Source organism: Salarias fasciatus, chromosome 10 (assembly GCF_902148845.1).
Source record: "Salarias fasciatus chromosome 10, fSalaFa1.1, whole genome shotgun sequence".
In the NCBI taxonomy this organism is placed as follows: Eukaryota; Metazoa; Chordata; class Actinopteri; order Blenniiformes; family Blenniidae; genus Salarias; species Salarias fasciatus.
In genome coordinates this window covers 7,233,021-7,253,633 of record NC_043754.1, presented here as the reverse complement: position 1 = coordinate 7,253,633, position 20,613 = coordinate 7,233,021, and the positions used below count along the sequence as shown (strand labels likewise).

Sequence of the window (20,613 nt, the reverse complement as noted above, 5' to 3'; positions counted from 1 at the left end):
TGCTGTAGGGAGCACCCCAGGGACCCCAGCTGGCATGCACAGTGTGTGTGAGTGTGCTTCCTGACGTTTCCACTCATCACACACTCAGCACATGGCCTCCATGATCATAAGCGTGTCAGACAGACGCGCGCTGAACATTGTAATGCAGTAAATCATAAACCATAAAGTGCAGCGAATCAATCCAATTTTCCAGCTTTGGTGTGAATCTAATGAATGAAGCATGGCCGGCTTCGCCTCTGACCGGATAATGCAGAGTCTGCAGCAGGAGGCTCTGATGCAGCCCCGCAGAATTGCAGTGTCTGCAGCAGAGACCGGATGACCTTGCTTCAAGGTCGCAATGACACTGCCGTCAGTTTTTCCTCTCATGCGCGCACACCACGAGAATCCGGTCCCGAGCCCCCGGTCCACCGCATCAGGGCTGCCTGTGGACACATCCACGCACGATCGTCCCGCAACTCTGACACGGAGCAAGTGGCACAGTGCTGCTTATTGGTTCAGACCAGTTTATTGGTCTATAATTAGAGCCAGATAATGCTGGGGAGTCAGGGGAATACACACTTATCCGGACAGCACTAACGCAAGGAGACTGTCACATTTTCTCCCGCGTTTGTCTGATTTTTCGGATCATTTTTTTGAAATGGACAAGCTCGTCAACTCTTGTGTGACAGCTCCTCTTCTCCTCCCTCAGTGCCAGCTGTTACCAGGCATGCTGGAGAGCCTATTTCGAGAAGGAGAAGGTTACAAAGTTGGACAGAAAAATCACCAATTTGTTGTCATCTGCTGCATTGAGGATAGATTGCATATAAAAAAAAGTTCAGTCTATTCTAAATAAAGCATTGGAGGGAAATTCGGCATTCAATGCAAATCTTCACCCCCCCCCCCTCTCTTTTTTTTCTCTACTACTGTTACTACCCGTCGATTATGTGCCCCTCTCATCCCATTGCAGTGATCTACTGATCTCCTGTCTTCTTTGGCTCCTGTCCAGATAGTGTAGTGCTGGGGAGCCGGTTCAGTGTCACAAGATCGACAGCATGACTACATTTTCCATCGAGGTCTCTGCATGCAACCTCTTAATGCGGGAGTCCCACATGGCTTGTGTCATCATTTAAACGGGACAAAGGCCATTCTTTAAATAATTGTGCTTTACATTAAAATTACCACAGCAAGACTGCTATAAAAGGACATAAAGCCAAGGGAAGTTGCACTTAATCATAGGCTGTGTATTAATAGGAAGTTCGTTCGTCTTTTTAATGGGAAAGGGCTTGCAGCTGCGAGAAATCCAGATATTGGAACCGGATGTCAGTTCTTTCGAAGCCTCGTGCCTCGGTGAATGTACCTGGACTACATCAGTAATAACCGGGTCATATTTTTTTCCAGGAGTTGCGGGCCTGATTATAATGCGGGTGACGCCGTGGAAGGCGCGTACGGACGTAACGGAGACACAACGGACGCAAAGCGAGGCGGAGGGAGGAGGGAAGGCACGAGATCAGGACGACGTCACTGACACGCGTAAAGCCAGCGTCAGAAAACACGGAGGAAACCGACGTCTGTGCGCCTGCGAATCTTCAAAATAAACCACTCTTCCTACTCATTTAGTCAAAAGGGTGCCAGATGACTCTGAAATGATCTTAGGTTGTAATAATACAGTATAAAACTAGGATTTAATACTGATGTTGGCGTTGTTTTATGATATGTTGCCTCTGGAGAAAACAAAAATCTGTTTCGCAACCGTAGCCTAGTTTTATTTTGAAACACGAAAACCGGATACTGCAGTTTTCTATGCGCTAGCTTGATTCAGATAGACAACTACAAGCTCAGTTGTGGAAGCCGAAGACGGGAATTTGTGTCGCCGGGGTACGGAACCGAACAACCGGATAAAGGCACGGTGTCTCTCGGTGGTCGATATCGCCCCTGGTGCCCGGCAACACCGTGAAGCGATGTGAGAAAACCGGCCAGGCTCCGACGTCGCCATTAAACCAGCTCAGCTCAGCCGACTGTGGACTCTCCGACCGCGGGGACTTGACTGACTTCAGATTATAAAATAAATAACAACCGTGCGATGTTTTTACATTTCTCAGTAAGTATGATTTGTTCGCTTCTGCTGCAGAGGCTGAGCCCACAGCGGGGCTTTGGGCTGTTGTTAATCTTGTCAGCTGTCTTAGCGGCAGCCTGATGTGCATGCACGATTTGCCTGGCAGAGCTGTAAGTTCGCCCTGGACACAGTAACCAGGGGGCCGACGGGGGGGGCAGGAGGCGCTGAATAAATACTTTGTATGGCATGCATCGTGTAATAATTTACAGCACACGCGCCCTCTCTGTCCTACGGTATACTCAAGCTCCCCTTTCTCCCCTATACAAACCCTATAGATAGAGGTTAAGAAACAAAATCCTACAGAAATGCCCTAATTAGTATGATGCATGGTCAGTCATGGCGTAAATGAAGAATTGCATGACCACGAGTGAGTAAGATGCGACTAATGATCGTCCTCCCCTGCATGCTCTGCACTTCTTCAACACTTCAGCCAGCCTTTCCCGTGTGCATTGTAATCTCTGGAGTTATCCTTCTGTGCGCTGTTAACACACTGAACTGTGTAAGTCACCGAGCCTGCTGGACCAGGATTGAGATCACTGATCTTAAGGCATAATCCACTTTGGCAATTAACCTTTCACCGGTCCAGATCAGTAGGCAAGGTCACCCCTGGGTGCTGTTCTCTCCGTCTCCACAGAGCGCCGCATTTAAAACCCTCAAAGTGAGTTTAATGTACAGCCTGCATGGGGTGCATTGTCAGAGATCCGCCGGTGTCCCCGCAATCAGGACCCTGATAAGACAGTTTTACACCACTTAAGACAAAAGAAGGGCTGCAATCTGAGCTCTGTGATGGTTAACTTCTTATTCAAGTGACATACCATGTGTTAAAGTTTATACCAGCTTTATTTAACTGATTGTTCTGATCAAAATCTAAATTATATTCAAGAAAAGATCCTATCTTCCTAAGAAAAATACAGTTCTTATCAAACTAAGTGAACTAAACATCCTTGTTGTCACTGAAGGTGAAAGTTGCTTTAAAGAAAAATTAATATATCCTTTTAAATTTCACACAAAAAAATCTTGATCTTGGTGTCAAATTTAGACTTTTCATGCTATCCTTTCACCTTAAATCTCCGCTCTTTAATTATTTACAGGGAGTTATCACCAAACTTCAGCTTACGACTTTGTATGACTGAGAGACAAGGTGTTGGCTTTACTCTCTGTCCTTCAAGCATTCCTGTGACTGTGACCTTTGGAGTGTGTCACGCAGCGTTAGGGGGAGGGTACTCCAGCAGCATGCAGAAGTCCGGACAGATACGCAGGGATATGAAAAGAAAGTCAGCTTTAGGAGTAAATACATGGCATATCATTTAAATTCACTCTGAGAGACTCTGGTCATTTTTAGGTTAATGCAGCAGACTTGAAGGGATTCAAACACATATGTGAAATTGTTTAAAAAGAAAAGTAATCTTCCTTTGTTTTTGCCAGAAATACTCGGACGGTACTATAAAGCCTTTTCTTATTTTGCAGGTTTCCTGATAACTGGTTACTTCAACCCACAGCAACTTTACTTCACTGAGCCGCCAGTGTGATTGAGTGACACAAAGGCTTCGTACTTCTGTTGGCCAAACAGGTGAGCTGCCATTTAGAATATTATGTTATTAGTCTATACTTCAACAAGGATCATGTTCAACCATGCAGGTACACAGTGTACAGATGTAGTTTCAGCCATCATCATTTTCACAAGTACTCAGAGGGAATGTGGAATTGGAAATGTAGCAAAGACAATTAGAGCATTCCTACTGTACTCACTTTTCATTTCCTGCCTGAGATATTACAAGAAGTTCCACATGATTCTGTAGCAGTCAAACACTCCACATTACATGCTTCGAGATCATTAGCTCTAACTCGGATATGTATTTTAGACTGCTGTAAGTGCACGGACACCGGCTTGAAAGGATGCTGTGGAAAGAACAGAGGAGTGTGAGCCCTGCCCGCTGCCTAAGTAGTATGAATCAATGTGAGGATAAAGGTGCGGGTGTGATGGACTTTGAAGTTGGTTGAATCAGAGGTGCTGCATGCAGCAAAGGAGGTAGAGGATTTCAAAGCTGGGTGCAAGAATAAAGTAAAGACATGCAGATGATTTCCATCTCAGTAAATACAGAAGATGAGTAAAATGTCAGTTTGGTTCATCCATACTGAATTGACTTGATCCTTGAATTCTCACCACATCAGTAATCTAATTGTAAGAGCAATGATGGAATGGTATCTGCAGAGGGTGTGATTGTTTATGTACCATCATCGTGTAGTTTGAGACGTTTAACGAGAGGCATGAGAAGGAAACGTAGGCTACCAGCTTGTTGTTTGAATGTGAATTAATGATAAAGCAGCTTTCGCTGGAGTGGAACCGGTTTGCAGATTGCTCCCTGAACTGTGGAGCCCCGGTAGATCCATCCTGTATCCTCCAGCAGCTGTGAGAGAAAGCCGATTGAAGCCCGGCCCATCTCTGAGCCGACAGGGGCGAACCGGGGCTAGCAGCAGCAGCAGCAGCAGGCAGAGCCGTGCCATGCTAACACGCCACGGGGAGACTTAACGCTAAGTGCTGTTACTAGACTCTGTCTGTCAGGTAAGATGCTGCCGACCAAAATAACCCCCTCCGGGCTCCTGGAGGACAGAGCCGGTCAGTCAGGATTAGCGCTAGCCGCGGCTAGCCCGGTTAGCCCCGGGTTTGCTAACGCGCAGATATCCTGTTAATGTGTTCGCCAGGCGAGCTAATGCTAACGTGGCTCCCAACATGCTGACAGCAGCTGGCGATGCACACAACACGTTTCTATGGCAAGTTAAAGAGATAACGAAGCCATTCAGCCTGCCCTGGCTGGCTTCACACCCCGGGTAATCGCGTTTAATCAAACCAGTCTGCACCCATTCTGCTATTACGGACTTCTTGTGTAATATTTTGTCCTTTTTGAGAGTCGAAGCTCCTCATTTCTCCCAAGCAGATGTGTCGCCCAGAGGTGCACATGGCGGAGGGACGCTTGGCGATCCACTCAAACCAAAGCGTGTATTTTCCTGTGTGAACTCTGCTGGTAGTGACTGAGCTTTGTCAAACTTGGTCCGAGTAAGATAAACTTTAAACAGGGGAGGTTTGCCGTGACCTGCTTGCCAAACAGCTCATATCCTGAGAGGGCAAACTCCAAAGTGAGCGTATGCCAGGCCAGCAGCTATAGGATGAGATTATCTGCTGTGGAGATAAATATGATAAAAGTGCTCTCGTTTCACTGTGAAATGTACCTTGGAGCTGGAATTAAGCTACTGTGTTGTCTTGGATCATCAATCACACACGAATTGAAGGCAATACTCTTGAATAGCTGGCTCTGAGTTATTTTTTTCTGACTTTATGCTTCATAGCTTCCGGTTTTTATTACCTTTGAGTCCTAAACCTAGTTTATAGGCTTTATCTAGAGTCTGATCACCTTCAACACAGTCATTATGTTCATGCTGTGGATAGAGCATACCTGAAAAATGTTCACCAGACGAGTTAACAGGGTGTCTTATCAGTGCTGTTTACGTAAAGAGGACAAGAAAATGTTTTTTCAAAGGATCACGGCCTACAAATAAGGTGAAATGTGTCTGGATCCGAGTTGTTACTCAAGACCTGGTCGTTAAATCTTAACTGTGTAGTATACAGTCAGAAATGTATTAATCATTTTGCACATTGTTGCAGACAAGCCACAAACACACACACCTCAGGTCAGGATTAAGCTGTTATTGATTACATCCTATAAAGGTTTCAACCCTCCTTGAGCTGCAACGAATGCTGCAGATATGACGACGTGGAAAAATATACTCGGGTTTAATGTTTTCTATACATCTTTCAAAAGAAAAAACAAGGGATGTTACGCAAATATCCATATATCGTCAGTGTGTTTAGAGCAAGCTGTGCATGTAGAGTTAGCAATCATTGTATTCAATCACTGCAATATTTTAAAGGCTGTTAGAAGATTTTGAGCACAGCTGATGAACACAGAGGAAAGAAATGCACTGTGATTGCTAGAATATATAGTTTGCATAGGAGAAGTGACTTTCAGGTCTTCACTGCAGTGAGGCCTTTTACGCGACAGAGTACCCTCTCATCATCCTCACAGTCACCTATCGAGGTGGAACAAGAGCGCAATCATTCAAGCAAGGCTTTACACCAATGTATTCAGTGATGAGCCTGGAGATACATGTATGGACTGAAGCTCACCTGAAAGTCATTTATTCACCTGTTTTGAACTCTTGAGGCAAATTTGACTAATTTTCTTTTATTTCACCCAGGAAAATGTACAAACAAGAGAACAAAGTATTTCCTGCTTTGTCCACTGAAACTCAGCCCGCTCATTTTCATATCGGAGACTTTTTGGCTATTGCTGCGTTATATGTTGAGGAGATCAGGCTGCTTTCAGGCTGATTGTCTTATAAAGCATGAGATGTTATTGACAGTGGAGGGCCCCCGGCGTCTGGCATTAAAATCCACTTACCCAAAGTCGAATCACAGCTTCAGAGTTTGAAACTAAATTACTTATGAGGATCCACGCTTTCAGATTGAGTTTGCATCTGGCAATGGAAGTAAGCACACACTTAGGGAATTAAATGTCCTCTTCTAGGTTTTTTCTTTTTAATTCAGAAACAACTTTATTTCACTTAAAATAGAATCAATTTCACTGATTTGAACCGGTTCACTTAATTTTTGGGCTAATATTCAAATAAAGGAGGACTGACAGTGAATGATTCCACATTTTGAGGAATATGTGTGCTACCCAGCCTTTCTTATCGAGATCAGGTCATTTTAATTTCGGAGTGTCACTGTTGGAGAACTGATTGCAAACTTCTCCTGTGCTCGTCAGTGCAGAAAGTGTGCCACATTTCTTCCTCTTTGAAAACTTATGAGTGCAGTAACAGTACAGTGCAGCCACTATTGGGGTCGTCATCTCTTTTATGTGCTTGTATCCTTATACTTGCAGTGCGTTTAATCAAAAATACGATATATTTGTCCTGCTGGCTTCTGTAATGAAATAGAAAAGTACAGAAAGTCTTTGGCTGACATGAAGGGCACTGCAGCACTCTTCCTGCCTCGCTTCAATGTAAGTTATATGTCTGGATAAGGAAGAGTGACCACTGTTTATGAGCACAATGACCTTCATCCTGTCACCTTGGCTATTTTAATAGCGAGAAATGTTGCAAACAAAGACATTGCTTAAAGGAAATGATCCAAGGACAGTCTGCTTTTATATTGGGCTGGAAAGGTTCTGGGTTGGTGAGTTCAGGGTAGGGTTTGGAGGATTTTGAAAGAAATGACAATCTAAGAACGTTAGACATATTAGTCAGCACTTTTCTTTTTTTGATGTGACCATGCTCCTTTAACAAAATCCAGACCGTTTTGTTCTTGGCTGTAATCTAGATTAAATATATGTACCTTGATTGGTAGTTTAAATCAGTTTGCTCTTACCTTTTGCTGGATTATGGCCTTGAATTCTTGATGAGACTCTTTTTTTTCATGCTGCTTGTTTCCTTCAGATTACTGTGTTTACACTCAAAGCATCCCACGCCCCCCCCCCCCCCCCCGCATCAGTGCAAACAGTAATGGCTTGTTTATACTTGTAAACAGGGGCTGAGGCCTCAGTGCCCATCACAGGGAAGCAAAATACAGACACAAGTGTGACGCTTTGATTGTATTTATAACTACGATAGGCGAAGGTTAAATAATGCGCCTCTGCTGAATTTCATTTCCGCTTGAAAAAGACTCATGAACGGCCTGAAAATGTCAGATTGCAGCGATTTTGTGAGGAAGGTGTTTCTCTGCCAGGTGTCTTAAGAGACGATGATGTGGGGGAGACGGCCATTATTTACCGTGACCTTTCTCTCTTTGTTTTGTCGCCCTCCAGACGTCATGTCTTCCCGGGAGCGTCGGTCAGACGTGTACATCAAGGCAGAGCCGAGCAGCCCGGAGGGAGGCGGGGGAGGCCGGACCAGCCCCGGAGGGGCCTCCTCGGACTCCTCTCAGAGCGGAGGCGGCGGGACGAGAGGGGACGGCGCGAAGCGCTACTCGCCGCCGCTGTACACGCCGGCTCTGCACTGCCACTTCAAAGAAGAGGCGGGCGACGGGGCCGAGGAGGGCTCCACCGGAAACGGGGCCGGCCGATGCAAGTACGCCCTCAGCACGCTCCCCAAGAGGCTGTGTCTAGTTTGTGGGGATGTGGCTTCGGGGTACCATTACGGCGTCGCGTCATGCGAGGCCTGCAAAGCCTTCTTCAAGAGAACTATTCAAGGTGGGTGTTCACTGCTCTTCTTCAAGCTCCGTCCTTCAGTAGGAACATCCCGATAGCCGGTTTCATTTCATCTGGATCAGGCATCCATTTGACCTTAAGGAGGCTCTCAGTCGATTCAATAGGTCAAAGGTCACGATCACTGCGACCTCACATCCGTTCCCTCATTGACAATGAAATTCATCACGAAAGCCTCGAGTGAATTTCTCTGCATTGGACACACTTGTCCACTTTAACCGTAACATGAAGTCATCAGATTTTGAAAGTCAAAGGTCACGGTCGTTTTTATGAGTTTCCTAAACATGAACCTTTGAGAATTGATGCAAACGTTAAGCTGAAGGCAGAGATGAACTGATGATTAAGGAAGAAATGAATCCCAGCGAGCTTTCTCATTAGTAAAAGTTTCAATTTAACATTGTGCAGTTTATCCGTTTGGCTTTCTTTACATACATCCCCCTCTGATTCGAACAAACCTCTTCCTTGTTGAGAACTACTGTGCTTTCACTTCTCAAAGCACAAAGACATCACATGTTCCATCTAATGTCATGCAGACCGAGTGCCTGCATCCATTTCCAGTCCTTTTTTAAATTTGGCACATTTACTGTAATTCAAACACAAACTGATAAAGCTTTGGCGGTAAAAGGTTGCGGTCACTAAGACCTCACGGGTTTTCATCAATGCAGCATCTCACAGAAACTTTCAGGGGATGATTTCAGAATTTCTGCTCACGCTGGCTTTATTTCTAATCCTTGTAAAAAAAAAATTGCTTTAACTTTATATTTCAGGAAAGTTCACATTGAGCGACCCTTTATCATATCGCTGAACACTCTGAACTACAGTAATGAGTCAGGACTTAAAATAATGTGAACGTTGCTCGAGATAATTTGAGATGAGATGAACCTCCTTGAAGAACAGTTTAAAAAAAAAGCGTTGAATCATGTTTATTAGCTACAGTATAACTCAGCAAATCTTTTATCTATGTAAAAAAAAAACATAAAAACTTGGCAGCTGCTGCAGAGTCAATATGTGAAAACTGTTCTGTTCTTTAAAGGTAACATTGAATACAGCTGTCCAGCGTCGAACGAGTGTGAGATCACCAAACGGCGCAGAAAGGCTTGTCAGGCATGCCGCTTTACCAAGTGCCTCAAAGTAGGCATGCTGAAAGAAGGTGAGTGCTTCAGGAAGCTCGTAACCTCTGCAGTCTCTAAAGATAATCGTGTGTGTGTGTTGAACTCGTTTGCTTTTTCTGTGCCTGCTAAATCCGACTCTCTTTGCCTTGCTCGATGTAGGTGTTCGTCTGGACCGCGTCAGAGGTGGACGGCAGAAGTACAAACGGCGCCCCGAAGTGGAGAATGCAACATACCAGAGTGCCCCTCTACCGCTGACGAAAGAGAGTGAAAAAGGTGGTTGGAAAAACACGACAACACACCTCTCGTTGAGCCGTTCACAGGCGGGCTTTAGCCGGAGCCGCAGGACTTCACTGCAGCCAGATTCTGCTGTCGCCTTGAACGTGCAGCCACTTCACTGTATGTGACATTGAGCTCTCATCAGAAAGTGGCTTTTAGCTGTCAGCATCGCCACAGAGAGGTGAATAAAAGCTAAGAGTCTTTAACCAAACAGCGCCCTCTGCTGCCTAAAATGTTATTTTTAAAAAAAAATAAAAATACAAATTCTATATACTCTGTATGCTTATTGGCGCAAATTTAGGTTGATTTGGACTGAAACTTGAAGGACTGGCTCTGGCATTCCCCTCATAGAGACGTTTGCGTTAAGGAGTCGTATTCCCCTTCTATGTCTGGAGCAGAATGTGTGTCCTTGCAGGGTGAATAGGGTCCTGTGTGAAGCGCGGTTTTGTTCAGATGTCTGGGTCTCTTCTGAATGCACCGTGCCATAAATCCTCTGTGTGGCGTCGTAGGCTCCTCCAACATCATCGTGTCCCACCTCCTGGTCGCCGAGCCGGAGAAGTTATTTGCCATGCCCGACCCTCTGCAGCCCGACACAGCCCAGCGCACGCTCACCACCCTCTGCGACCTCGCCGACCGTGAGCTGGTTGTGATCATTGGCTGGGCCAAACACATTCCTGGTAAGAGATGCAGTGAGAACAGGGGAGGGGAGGGGAGGGGAGGCAGTGACAGCATGGCAGCAGTGGAAAAGATTTAGTGATCCATTCTCAGTGAATAGGAACAAGCGTGCTGTGTCATATTTCACCCTGGCTGTGACTAGAATATTGATCATCAGGATCATTATGAATGGCCTGTTTGGACCCGATTCTGCAGGCTGAACACTGTAATGCGTGTGTACAACATAAAGTAAATTAACTTTGGTGAAGAGAGGACGCCGAGCTGATGCACTGCTTTAATTAAAAGCATTTCCACCTCCACCAGGTGTTTACAGTAAATAACCCACGACATGTAGCACTGTGTCCATCAACCCTTGAGAAACGTGCCGTTCTCTCCTGCCGTGCTTCCCGCTGCAGGCTTCCTGTCGCTGTCCCTCGCGGACCAGATGTCGGTGCTGCAGTCGGTGTGGCTGGAGGTGCTGGTGCTGGGCGTCGCGTATCGCTCGCTCGGCTGCGAGGACGAGGTGGTGTTCGCCGAGGACTTTGTCCTTGACGAGGAGATGTCACGCGTTGCCGGACTGACGGAGCTCAACGCGGCGATCAGTCAACTCGCTCGCCGTTTCCGTGCGCTGAACGTGGACCGGGAGGAGTTTGTCATGCTAAAAGCCATCGCACTCACTAACTCAGGTACGAACACACAGGTTCACCTGGCGACCCGAATAAAACCTTCAACACAGTTCAAACTTTTCTGCAGCTGTTTATTATCTTGATGCACGATACTGGATTTTTAAAAATAGTTCAATACAATTAAAATATAGGATGTTTAATACCAGAATAGGGTAGTTTTTGTTTTCAAACTTGATTTTCAAGGCACAAAACAGTGTTTGAATCATAATAAATATGCTTCTTATTTTGTTCTTCTTAATCTTCTCATCCGTGCAGTGTGGGTAAAACTCGGTAAACATGAGTACTATTGTCTGCTCAGAAAGCATCAGTGTTGGGTAACGTGACGCGTCTGGTCCTGTCCCCTCAGACTCAGTTTACATCGAGGACATGGAGGCCGTGCAGAAGCTGCGGGACCTCCTCCACCAGGCCCTGCTGGAGCTGGAGTGCCAGCGGCGCCCGGACGACCCTCAGCGGGCGGGACGCCTCCTCTTAACGTTGCCGCTCCTCCGACAGACTGCCGGCCGGGCCCTCACCACGTTCTACAGCATCAAGACCCGAGGCGGCGTCCCCATGCACAAACTATTCCTGGAGATGCTGGAAGCCATGATGGACTCCCCCTAGAGCCGGGCGCTGCGCGAGTGACCAGGACGATGACGGAGACCCGGCGGAGTCCAGATAGTTTATGAAAAAGGAAAGCTTTTATTAGAGAATTCGTAATGAGGAAATATTTTCCCCCCTTAAGACTACAAAAAGAAAGGAAAATATAATGAGAGAGTGAGTCCTCGTTTCTTCATGTCTGTTAGAGGGAATCAGCTATTAACAGTGCAACGCAACTGCCAAACTGTAGTAAAAGGCTCCAAGATCCACGAGCGAAAAACACAAACGCCAGAATATTTCTCAGATGTAACTGTTTCACGGCATGTTTCATCACCGCGTCTGTCTGCAGTTACGACACCACAGAAGAACAACTTGACTCAAGAACAGACTGCAATCATTTGACTTCTGAACTCTTCAAAACCGACGCGCCGTCTGCTCAAGAAAGCCATAAAACCACGTTCCGGCATCAACGCTCGAGGGTCCAGCACGGGGTCAGGTTGAAACGCACATCAAGTGCTTGTATTTACTATAGTTTAGCGTGCCGTTGTAGGCAAACCATAGGAATTACTTGCAATATGTTAAAAAGCAATATAATGACTTGATTATTGTCTGTCACATTCAAAATGTGGATAAAACGGTGAGACATCTGTTTTCACATCAGTAGATCTTCACTCTTTGCCCCCCCAAGTGCTGATTTCTTTTGTTTTTTAAGTCTCTCTTCGTGTAGAAACTGATCCGTAGATACTCTTCAGAGTAAAATAGTCACACATTTGGGGTTAAAGAGTCAGGAGCCACTGATGTCAGTTTCTTTGTAAAAGGTGCAATTGATCGGTTGTCTAGGAAAAGAGCATATGAAGATTGTGTGCTGATAAAAGGCTTCACTTGGAAGGTGATAGTTTCTAAAGTGTATGTAAGTTATGGTACACACTAAAAAAAAAAAAAAAAGAAAAGTGGCTTCCATACAGACAGGCGTGTGTGTGTGTGTGTGTGCGCGCTCCACTGAGTTCAGGGAAGAACACAACTGTGGCTGCAGCAGCAAGTCGAACAGAAACAAGTCGGCCTCATCTGGTTTTTCAGTATATATATTGTCCCCTCCACTGCGATCGACTTCAGCTGCTGTGTGTTCTAAAGGTCTGTCCTCTTCATAACACTAACCTGTACAGAGAGAAGAGCTGTTGAGCTTTTGGCTGCATTTTCTGCAGCTGCAGCGACAGATGTTGCGAAAAGCTCAAACCTTTCAGTGCGATGGACACACGTCTGTGGGAACTCCCGAAAAACGGCTCAAAGCAACAAGAAATGCAACATATGCAACATTTTCCGTTTTGGATGTTGAACCCCTGAAAGTCCTTGTCCGGACGGTTTGTCCACAGTCTAAAATAAAAAGATCATTATCGTTAAGCTCCACATGCAATGTAAGACAGCGGCGGCGGCGGCGTCTGACGTCCCTGTCAGATCCAGAGGAATGACCCTCTGTGGCTGAGAGGTCATTTAAACTTTTAGCCATGTACAGTACGGTTCAAACAAACATGCAATTTATAGTGGGAAATAATAAAGCCAGCAAATGTGATCCAGATCGCCCATTACAATATTTGTGCAGCGTTTCAGTATACTGAAATTTGTAAGGAAAAAAAAAAACGGCGCAAAAAAAAAAGAAGCTTTTTCATACAGTTTCCTTTTTAGGATTTAAGGGTCTTTTATTTACGTTGTGACACACTGTTGTGAGTTTGGTATTGAAATGAAGCTTTCCATTCAGGATACGATGATTGCTGATTGTCTTTTTTTTTTCTTTTTTAATGTGTGTGTTTTCTTTTTTTTTTTCTTCTTCTTTTTTTCCTTGAAGCTGATAGTTTGCTTTCTAGGGAACAATTTTTCACGGCTCTTTCGATGTGGTGGCTTGGTGTGGCTACAGAAGGCTACCTCAGGAGGCAGAGTGAGCCAGATGGCGAAGTGACTGTGGAGACAAACATAACCGTCATGGTCCTTTTTGATTTGACAGCTTTAAAGGTACAATATGTCTTCTTTTTTTTCTTTTTTTTAACGGAATGATGAACGAGGCTAAAGCTTCTCCAGTCTGCTCACAAGTGGCACCACTACAATCTTACGTACTGTTCCTTTAAAGCTCACTGACTTTCTCACAAGCACCTGAGTTCATTCGTTCCCAGATCGAAGGCGTGCGCGGCTCATTTTACGGTACAGCGTGTTTCTTACCGTTGGTATGGTCAAACCTGTGAACTGTCCACCTGCTAACGCACAGGCGTCTGATATCTTCCAAACCTCCACTCTAGGATTCACCTGTTTGGTCTTGTTTTCATACTTTACAGCTTACTTACGTCTGTCTGAAAGTTTTGGGTGTTTTTTTTTTTTGTTTTTTTTTGGTAGGTTGTTTTCTAATCAAGTTTCTTACCCACATTTCAAAGCTGGTGAAGTTCCTCCACATTGACACGGTCATATATGCAAAGCTCGGTTTTGAAACAGCTGCAGACACATGTTTAGGTACACTGGGTGTGGGTGGAGTGAGGATCAGCTGCGGTGTCACAGTACAAACGGTAAAGTCATCTGTAGGTTTGATTACGTATGTGCGCATTAACATAAATGAGCAATACAATAAATTACCAAACCTCACATATTTCCTTGTATAGCCACAGTGTACATTTAACATTGCCAGTTATTCTGACAGATAGCGACTAAACGTTATATTATTTAGAAGTTCAAATCAATGTTTGTATTTTGAAAGACTATTTAAATGATTAAATTCTATTTTTTACTCAATTTACTGTCGTTTGACACTGCTTTATTTTTGTGTGTGATATTGGCTGTGAATTTCTGTGTGTAGGCAATTTTTTTTTTTCATTTAGATACAAGTTTGATGTCCTTGTCTAAACATGTCCACATAAAAAAAAAGAAAAAAAATCACTGTGAAAAAAAGTGAGATCTTCCACTGTCTGATGCAGAGCAGGGAGTGGATTATTGTAGGTGCTTTGTGTTGTGTAATAAATGGACACACCACCACCGCATATCATTGGCGTCATCCCTTCCTTTTGGATGTTTCTGTGTGTGTGTGTGTGTGTGTGTGTGTGTGTGTGTGTGTGTGTGTGTGTGTGTGTGTGTGTGTGTGTGTGTTTGGTCTGTACACAGTATTTTATATGGAATTTGTTTCATTTTTTAACTTGTTTCTAATTAAACAGAAAAATGTTCAGACTGTGTAAACTTTAACCATAATTAGCTGGTTCTGCATTGTAAATTAGTGTTTACTATTTTATGGTCCATTTTAATACGATGTAGTATAACAACTGTTCTCATAGTTTGAGGTATGTGTTTACTGAACCATCCAATTCTGCTTTTTCCCTTTCTGTTGGCCTGTGGACAGATGAGACACTACAGGCTGTCACTGCACCACCAAGTGGTCCAAAGTGGTACTACAACACAAGTTGGGACTGGAAGGCCAGTTTTAAAAAGTAACATCTATTTTTTTTCCAAAAATTTCAAATAAAAATGTGAGATGAAGAAATATCACATTATATTAAAAACGTGTTTAACTTCCCACAGAAATCCAGCGAGGAATATTATTTCAATTAGTTTTTAAGCTTTAAATCATGAAATTTGTGTATTTTTTTTTTAAACCTATCACATATTTAGATTTAAATAAATAGTAGATTATGGTGCTACTTATTTATTTCACTTGTATTTATATAGATGAGTCTCACTGAGACCCAGGGTTTCATTTTCAAGAGCGACCTGTTTTGGGTGGGTAGCACTAGCACCAGTTTATTCAGTCACTTTATTAACTTATGAAGTTTACCCTTGAAATGTCCTCAGAGTTCAAATTTTCTGCTCAAAAGTATATTAATGAGAGCTCCTGTTTGTCTAATATTATCACATCAGAACACTTTTTGACTTATTGTATAGCTTCCTAGAATTTATAAAAGAATAGGAGGAAAATTATTCATATCTTATGACGCTGAGATTCTCTCCTTCTCCATGCTTCCACATTATTACTACATGTCACTGACATTATGCAGTTTCTGCTTTCTTCTCTGACCGTGGATCTGGGACTCTCGTATCTTTTATATTTTAACATTGTATTCTCTTTTGAGATACGCCTTTATTTTTTATCATGATTATCATTATTAATAGTAGTAGTATGAAAGTCGCAGGTAAAAGTTGATGGCTGCGTTCCACTTCGCGGAAAACCTTGTTTTGGTCGGCTGGTTGACTGTCTGTGAGCCTATAGGAACACTACATGGAACCAAGCCATCATTAAACCCCACACGTGCTTTACGAACGATGACAGTCGCAAAAAAAACTTTTTTTTTTTTTTTTTTTTTACAAATAATAACGTTACTTTTACACATGATACGCCTGAATCACATTTTTTTTTTTTTTTTGGAATAACTTACAACGAAGAATTACTTAAATAAATGTGAATGTGACAGACGTCTCCTCATGGTGGTTTTAAATCTCAGTTTGCAGAGCGCCAGCCTGACAAACGCAACCTTAGACATATGGCTTCTTGTTAGCAGATGGTGCAGTCAATAAAGGTTTAGCGGGACAGAGGAGGCTGGAGGCTCGGTTAAATCCCCACCGCCACACGTCCGAGTAGGTGGCTGAAGTCGGCGTGATTTGTGCCCACGCGCCGTGCAGATCCGCTGTGGGTCGTTATTGCTCCACTCCAGCTATGCTCTCCTTCACATCCACAGTCCTGAGGAGCTCCGCGGCGGTTCAACGCATCCGGCTGCTGCACATCTCTGCCCGCATCAATATGCCCATCCAGGTATGAGCTGCGACTGGCCTCCGTTAGCCGTGAAGGGGCGTCGCTGTGCCTTATTTAAGTAACTAACTTATAGGTTATAGGGGTTTTTTTTAGTGCGTGTGTTTGTGTGTGCGCACAAGGCTCACCGCCTCACTGAGGTCAGCCGCCATGACAGCTGGTATATGAGAGTGATAGAGTGTTTTTCAGAGTTTTTGGGGATGTTTTCCTCTCCTCCGGGCCTCGCATAGCGTGGATTCATGCGACTGGCTGTTCCTCTCTAGTCCGTCCACGGACAACGTGCTTAACTTCGTTACATAGCTAATCTCTGCACTTTATACAAGCTAGTGCTAATATCCTGCTTCTCAGGTTGTGCATGTACTTAAGCACTTTCCTCCACTCTGTTATAGATCTCTTTAAAGTGCCTCGGAGGGCATAACATCAATATGTATTTAATAGAGCCTACTGAATGTGCAGCTTATCACTCCGTGTGTTAATAAAGTGTACCGTTTCATAATTATTTCAATGTCAGCGTTTATATTTAGCGGTCTGGTGTTTCAGATGATCCAGTGTCCCTGCTGACTGGTGACGGACTTCCTTTCGCTTCCGTCGACACAGCTCGTGAAGCAGATGTTAAAATAAGAGTCACAAAAGCATGACTCTTTAAAATTTAGTTTGAATACTGTTAAATTGCGGTAACCAGGTCAGTCACGGGCTTCTGTCTGGTTTTCAACACCTGCTGTTACGAGCAACAGCAAAGCTGAAGGGCAGCCGATCACTAGACAACCGGGAAACCACTTCATCCGAAACACCGGTCATGTAATTCCACATCGTGGTTTGTCGTCCTCTAGTGGCCAGTAATGATAGCGCGCTCTCATTGCACAACCCAAAACTGAATCCAGCAAACTCTTTGTATTTCTTTCTGCTCAGGGGCGTTTCTTCAGTTTGTTGGCTCATAATACTGTGGCATTTGCAATTGGTCTTGACGCATTAAAAAAAAATGCTGATTGCAGGACTTGGCTTGTCCAAAGGCCATCTCCCATGTGTGAAAACCTTCAGCTTGAAACCTGTGAGCTTCTCCCGGGACATGATTGATCTCAAATAGGTTTTATCAGCTTTACAGCTGAAAAGCTCCTCTCACAAGAAGCAGCAGAAATGGGAGGAGTGAAATTGAGACATTTTGCAATGCTTCGACAGTGCTAGATCAGGATTGTCAAACATGAGGCTTGTGGTCCAAAATTGGCCCCTGCAAGACACTCCAAATCCAACCTACCAAACCACAAAGCCAGTGGTTAAAATTCCAAAGAGAACTTTTTTTTAAACTGACACCAGAGCTGATATATCGTTGATGCTGCCATGAAAGATGGCTACAAGCCATGTTATCAGCGCGAGTTTGTTAAAGCATGCATAAAGCAACAGCAATAGAAGTTTGGTATTATTAAATCAGCTTTATGCTCAGATTGTAGTCATTTTCAATAGTAATTGTTTGGCTTTGTGAAAATATAGACATTTTCATCATTTATACTCTGCTCCACAGTAAAGAACAACTTTAACATGTAAACTTAAAGATTATTGTTGCATTATTTTACCAGTTCAGCCCACTCTGATCTAGATCCTGGGGGTACCTTGAGGGAAAGCTGCAAGCTGTGGCTGGTGCTATTGATATGGACCAAATGTGAGCCCTCTCTAGGAGGCCATTCTTCTAGCCACTACACTATGACAACATGCAGGGGCCCCATATTAGAGGGATTACCAGTATATTGTTGCAGTTGCAGACAGTGTCAAAGTTAAAGGCTTTCGTCATGTTGTCGTAGATATGTACAAATGTCTGCCCTCTTTTGGGGGAGGGGGGGTTGCCCACTTGGGGCCTTAGTCAATTGCCTGCCTTGTCCCTTGCCTCTGTTTCGTTTTTAAAAGCTTTTTTCAGTTGAATACACCCATAATAAAAATTTGTTGAACTTATTTCAGGTAAAACTGGGCGTAAAGTTGAAACGTTTCCTTGCATGTTGTCACAAGTCAAAGGAATTCTCCATCACGATGCCAGCTCAGCATTCAGTTTCTAAATGCGTTTCTAGACAAACTTTATCACCTAGTTGTTCAGGATAAACTGGATCAGTCGAGGTTTGCTGGAACACATCAGAAGCTTCAATCAGGCTGCCAACATTCAGAACATCACCCAACCCAACTGAAGAGTCCTTCTTGACTTAATGTTAAAAAGTTTCTGACACTGACTTCTCTGCAAACAATGGAAGAGGCATGTGGAAGTATCAAGGTGTGGTCAAGGATATTTTGCCTGTTATGTAACCTGTGAAAAATATCGTCTGTGAGATTTTTGAGATGTAGTAAAGACTGCTGTGTTGTTTGTAAAGCACATATTTTTACATTTATAGAAAGGATTGTTACGTTTTGATTTGAGGTTTTTTTTTTATTTAAATGTAAATGAAATGAAAATAGAATACATTTCTTTTTAAAATAGATTTTTATTGAATTATTTCAGCGTTGCAGTACCCTCATTTATCTGCACTACTGACATTAGAAATGTTGCAATTTATCCGATTGAAGATAAACGGGCTTTGCATTTAGAAAACTGGGGTCGTTTTCACCCCACAAGTCAACACAGTGCACCACCGTGTGTATTCATGTCAAAATGTTGACAAGCCACATTAAAAAAAAAAAAACTAGCTCAGCAAAAATGCATATCACATTTCCTCATAAACAGGGTTTTCCTTGAAATCCGCTGAAGTGCTGTGGAGGACTTGAGGAATTTAAAACAGGAAACAAGTGAATTTGTGTCTGCAAAGCACAAACAGTAGTTGGGCGTTTTATTCTCTGGCTCATCATGATCGCAAAGCAATGGCTCACAGTTTCAAAAGGCATGGGGAAACAACTGCTTCCTGGGATATTGTTTCATGGCTTGTGTTAATAGTAATAGCTTTGTCTTCTCCATCACTATCAGGTTGGTCAAAGTCTCCCTGCAGTGGAGGTCCAGGAGGGGGAGCCTGGAAAAAAGGTGTCCATGGATCAGCTCTTCAAGGGGAAGAAGGGAGTCCTCTTTGCTGTCCCTGGAGCTTTCACCCCCGGATGCTCCAAGGTGAGTCCCACACTGCCCGTTTACCTTCTCCTGCTTCTTTAGCGTCACTTAATTTGATATTTTAATTTCAGACTCACCTCCCAGGCTTCGTGCAGCAGGCCGGAGACCTGAGGAGCAAAGGGATAGAGGAGGTGGCGTGCGTTTCTGTCAATGACGCGTTCGTCATGGCTGCATGGGGGAAGGAGCACGGAGCAGACGGCAAGGTATGGACGCCAGTTCACTCCACCGTGAACTTTCCAAAGGATAGAAACATTTGTAAGAGAGCAGGCAGGCTTAAGGATTTTTGCTGACTCAGAGTTTACAGCTATTTTCTTTTGCAGGTTCGAATGCTGGCTGATCCCACTGGAGCTTTTACAAAGGTAACTTTTAGCGGCTGGTAGACGTTGGTTCCTTAAAGCTTGTGCTCACTGTCCCTTTCCCCCTCCTTGCTAGGAGGTTGACCTGCTACTTGACAGTGATCAGATTGTGCAGGCTCTCGGGAACAAGCGGTCCAAGAGGTAACTGCTGTTTCACAATGATGAATGTTTGTTTTAGTCATGTGGATGTAGTCACTCCTGGTTTATATTTTTTATTTAATTTTATTTTTTTAATATACCTTTTATTATTGTTTCTTTAAAAAAGAAGAAAAAAAAAGATTTCACTGCTTCTTGGAGTTTTCACCTCACCTTGTCTTTCAGGTATTCCATGTTAGTGCAAGATGGAGTTGTAGAGAAGATCTATGTGGAGCCTGACGGCACCGGGCTGACCTGCAGCCTTGCCCCCAACATTCTGTCTGACCTGTAGGCTCAGTCGCAGCCACTTAATCCCAGCTGCACACCCATAGTTACTGTCAAAGTTGCACTAACAAAGCCCTGTAGCAACCTGCTCAAGCTTCCCTCTCTTTCCAAAGACGGGTGCAGATGTGATGCGGATTCAAGGGTCAAAAACAGAGGAAAAAGCTCATTAATGCGCACAATTATGTCATGAATCTCATTTCTGTTACATATGAGCAAATAAAGTTCAAATATTTCACCATCAGTTGTTCAATTTGTGAATATAAAAGATGGGAGAAAAATGTCGCATTTTGATATATTTTTTAATTATTACGACTCAGAATGGTTATTTAAACCGGTATTTGTT

At 43.8% G+C, this 20,613-nt stretch overlaps 2 protein-coding genes across 4 annotated transcripts; both read left to right on the top strand.

The window, feature by feature from the left end:
• The first annotated feature begins 1,786 nt into the window (after positions 1-1,786).
• Positions 1,787-14,566, top strand: esrra (estrogen-related receptor alpha). Of its 3 annotated transcripts, none has more exons than XM_030100815.1 (8): positions 1,787-1,939; positions 3,560-3,662; positions 7,954-8,337; positions 9,386-9,502; positions 9,624-9,737; positions 10,250-10,417; positions 10,811-11,080; positions 11,427-14,566. In XM_030100815.1, exons 3-8 carry the CDS (start codon positions 7,959-7,961, stop codon positions 11,678-11,680), a joined length of 1,302 nt encoding a protein of 433 aa, XP_029956675.1. In that variant the 5' UTR covers positions 1,787-1,939; positions 3,560-3,662; positions 7,954-7,958; the 3' UTR covers positions 11,681-14,566. The 3 variants fall into 3 exon arrangements, with proteins under 3 accessions (XP_029956675.1, XP_029956674.1, XP_029956676.1); XM_030100814.1 differs by having other exon boundaries at positions 1,788-2,077; XM_030100816.1 differs by lacking the exons at positions 1,787-1,939; positions 3,560-3,662 and adding an exon at positions 4,549-4,655.
• A 1,698-nt stretch (positions 14,567-16,264) lies between these two features.
• Positions 16,265-20,508, top strand: LOC115395303 (peroxiredoxin-5, mitochondrial-like). The gene is made up of 6 exons (XM_030100775.1): positions 16,265-16,427; positions 19,360-19,494; positions 19,566-19,697; positions 19,815-19,853; positions 19,927-19,991; positions 20,172-20,508. The coding sequence occupies exons 1-6, from the start codon at positions 16,332-16,334 to the stop codon at positions 20,275-20,277; spliced, it is 573 nt and encodes a 190-aa protein (XP_029956635.1). The 5' UTR covers positions 16,265-16,331; the 3' UTR covers positions 20,278-20,508.
• Positions 20,509-20,613: the final 105 nt, after the last annotated feature.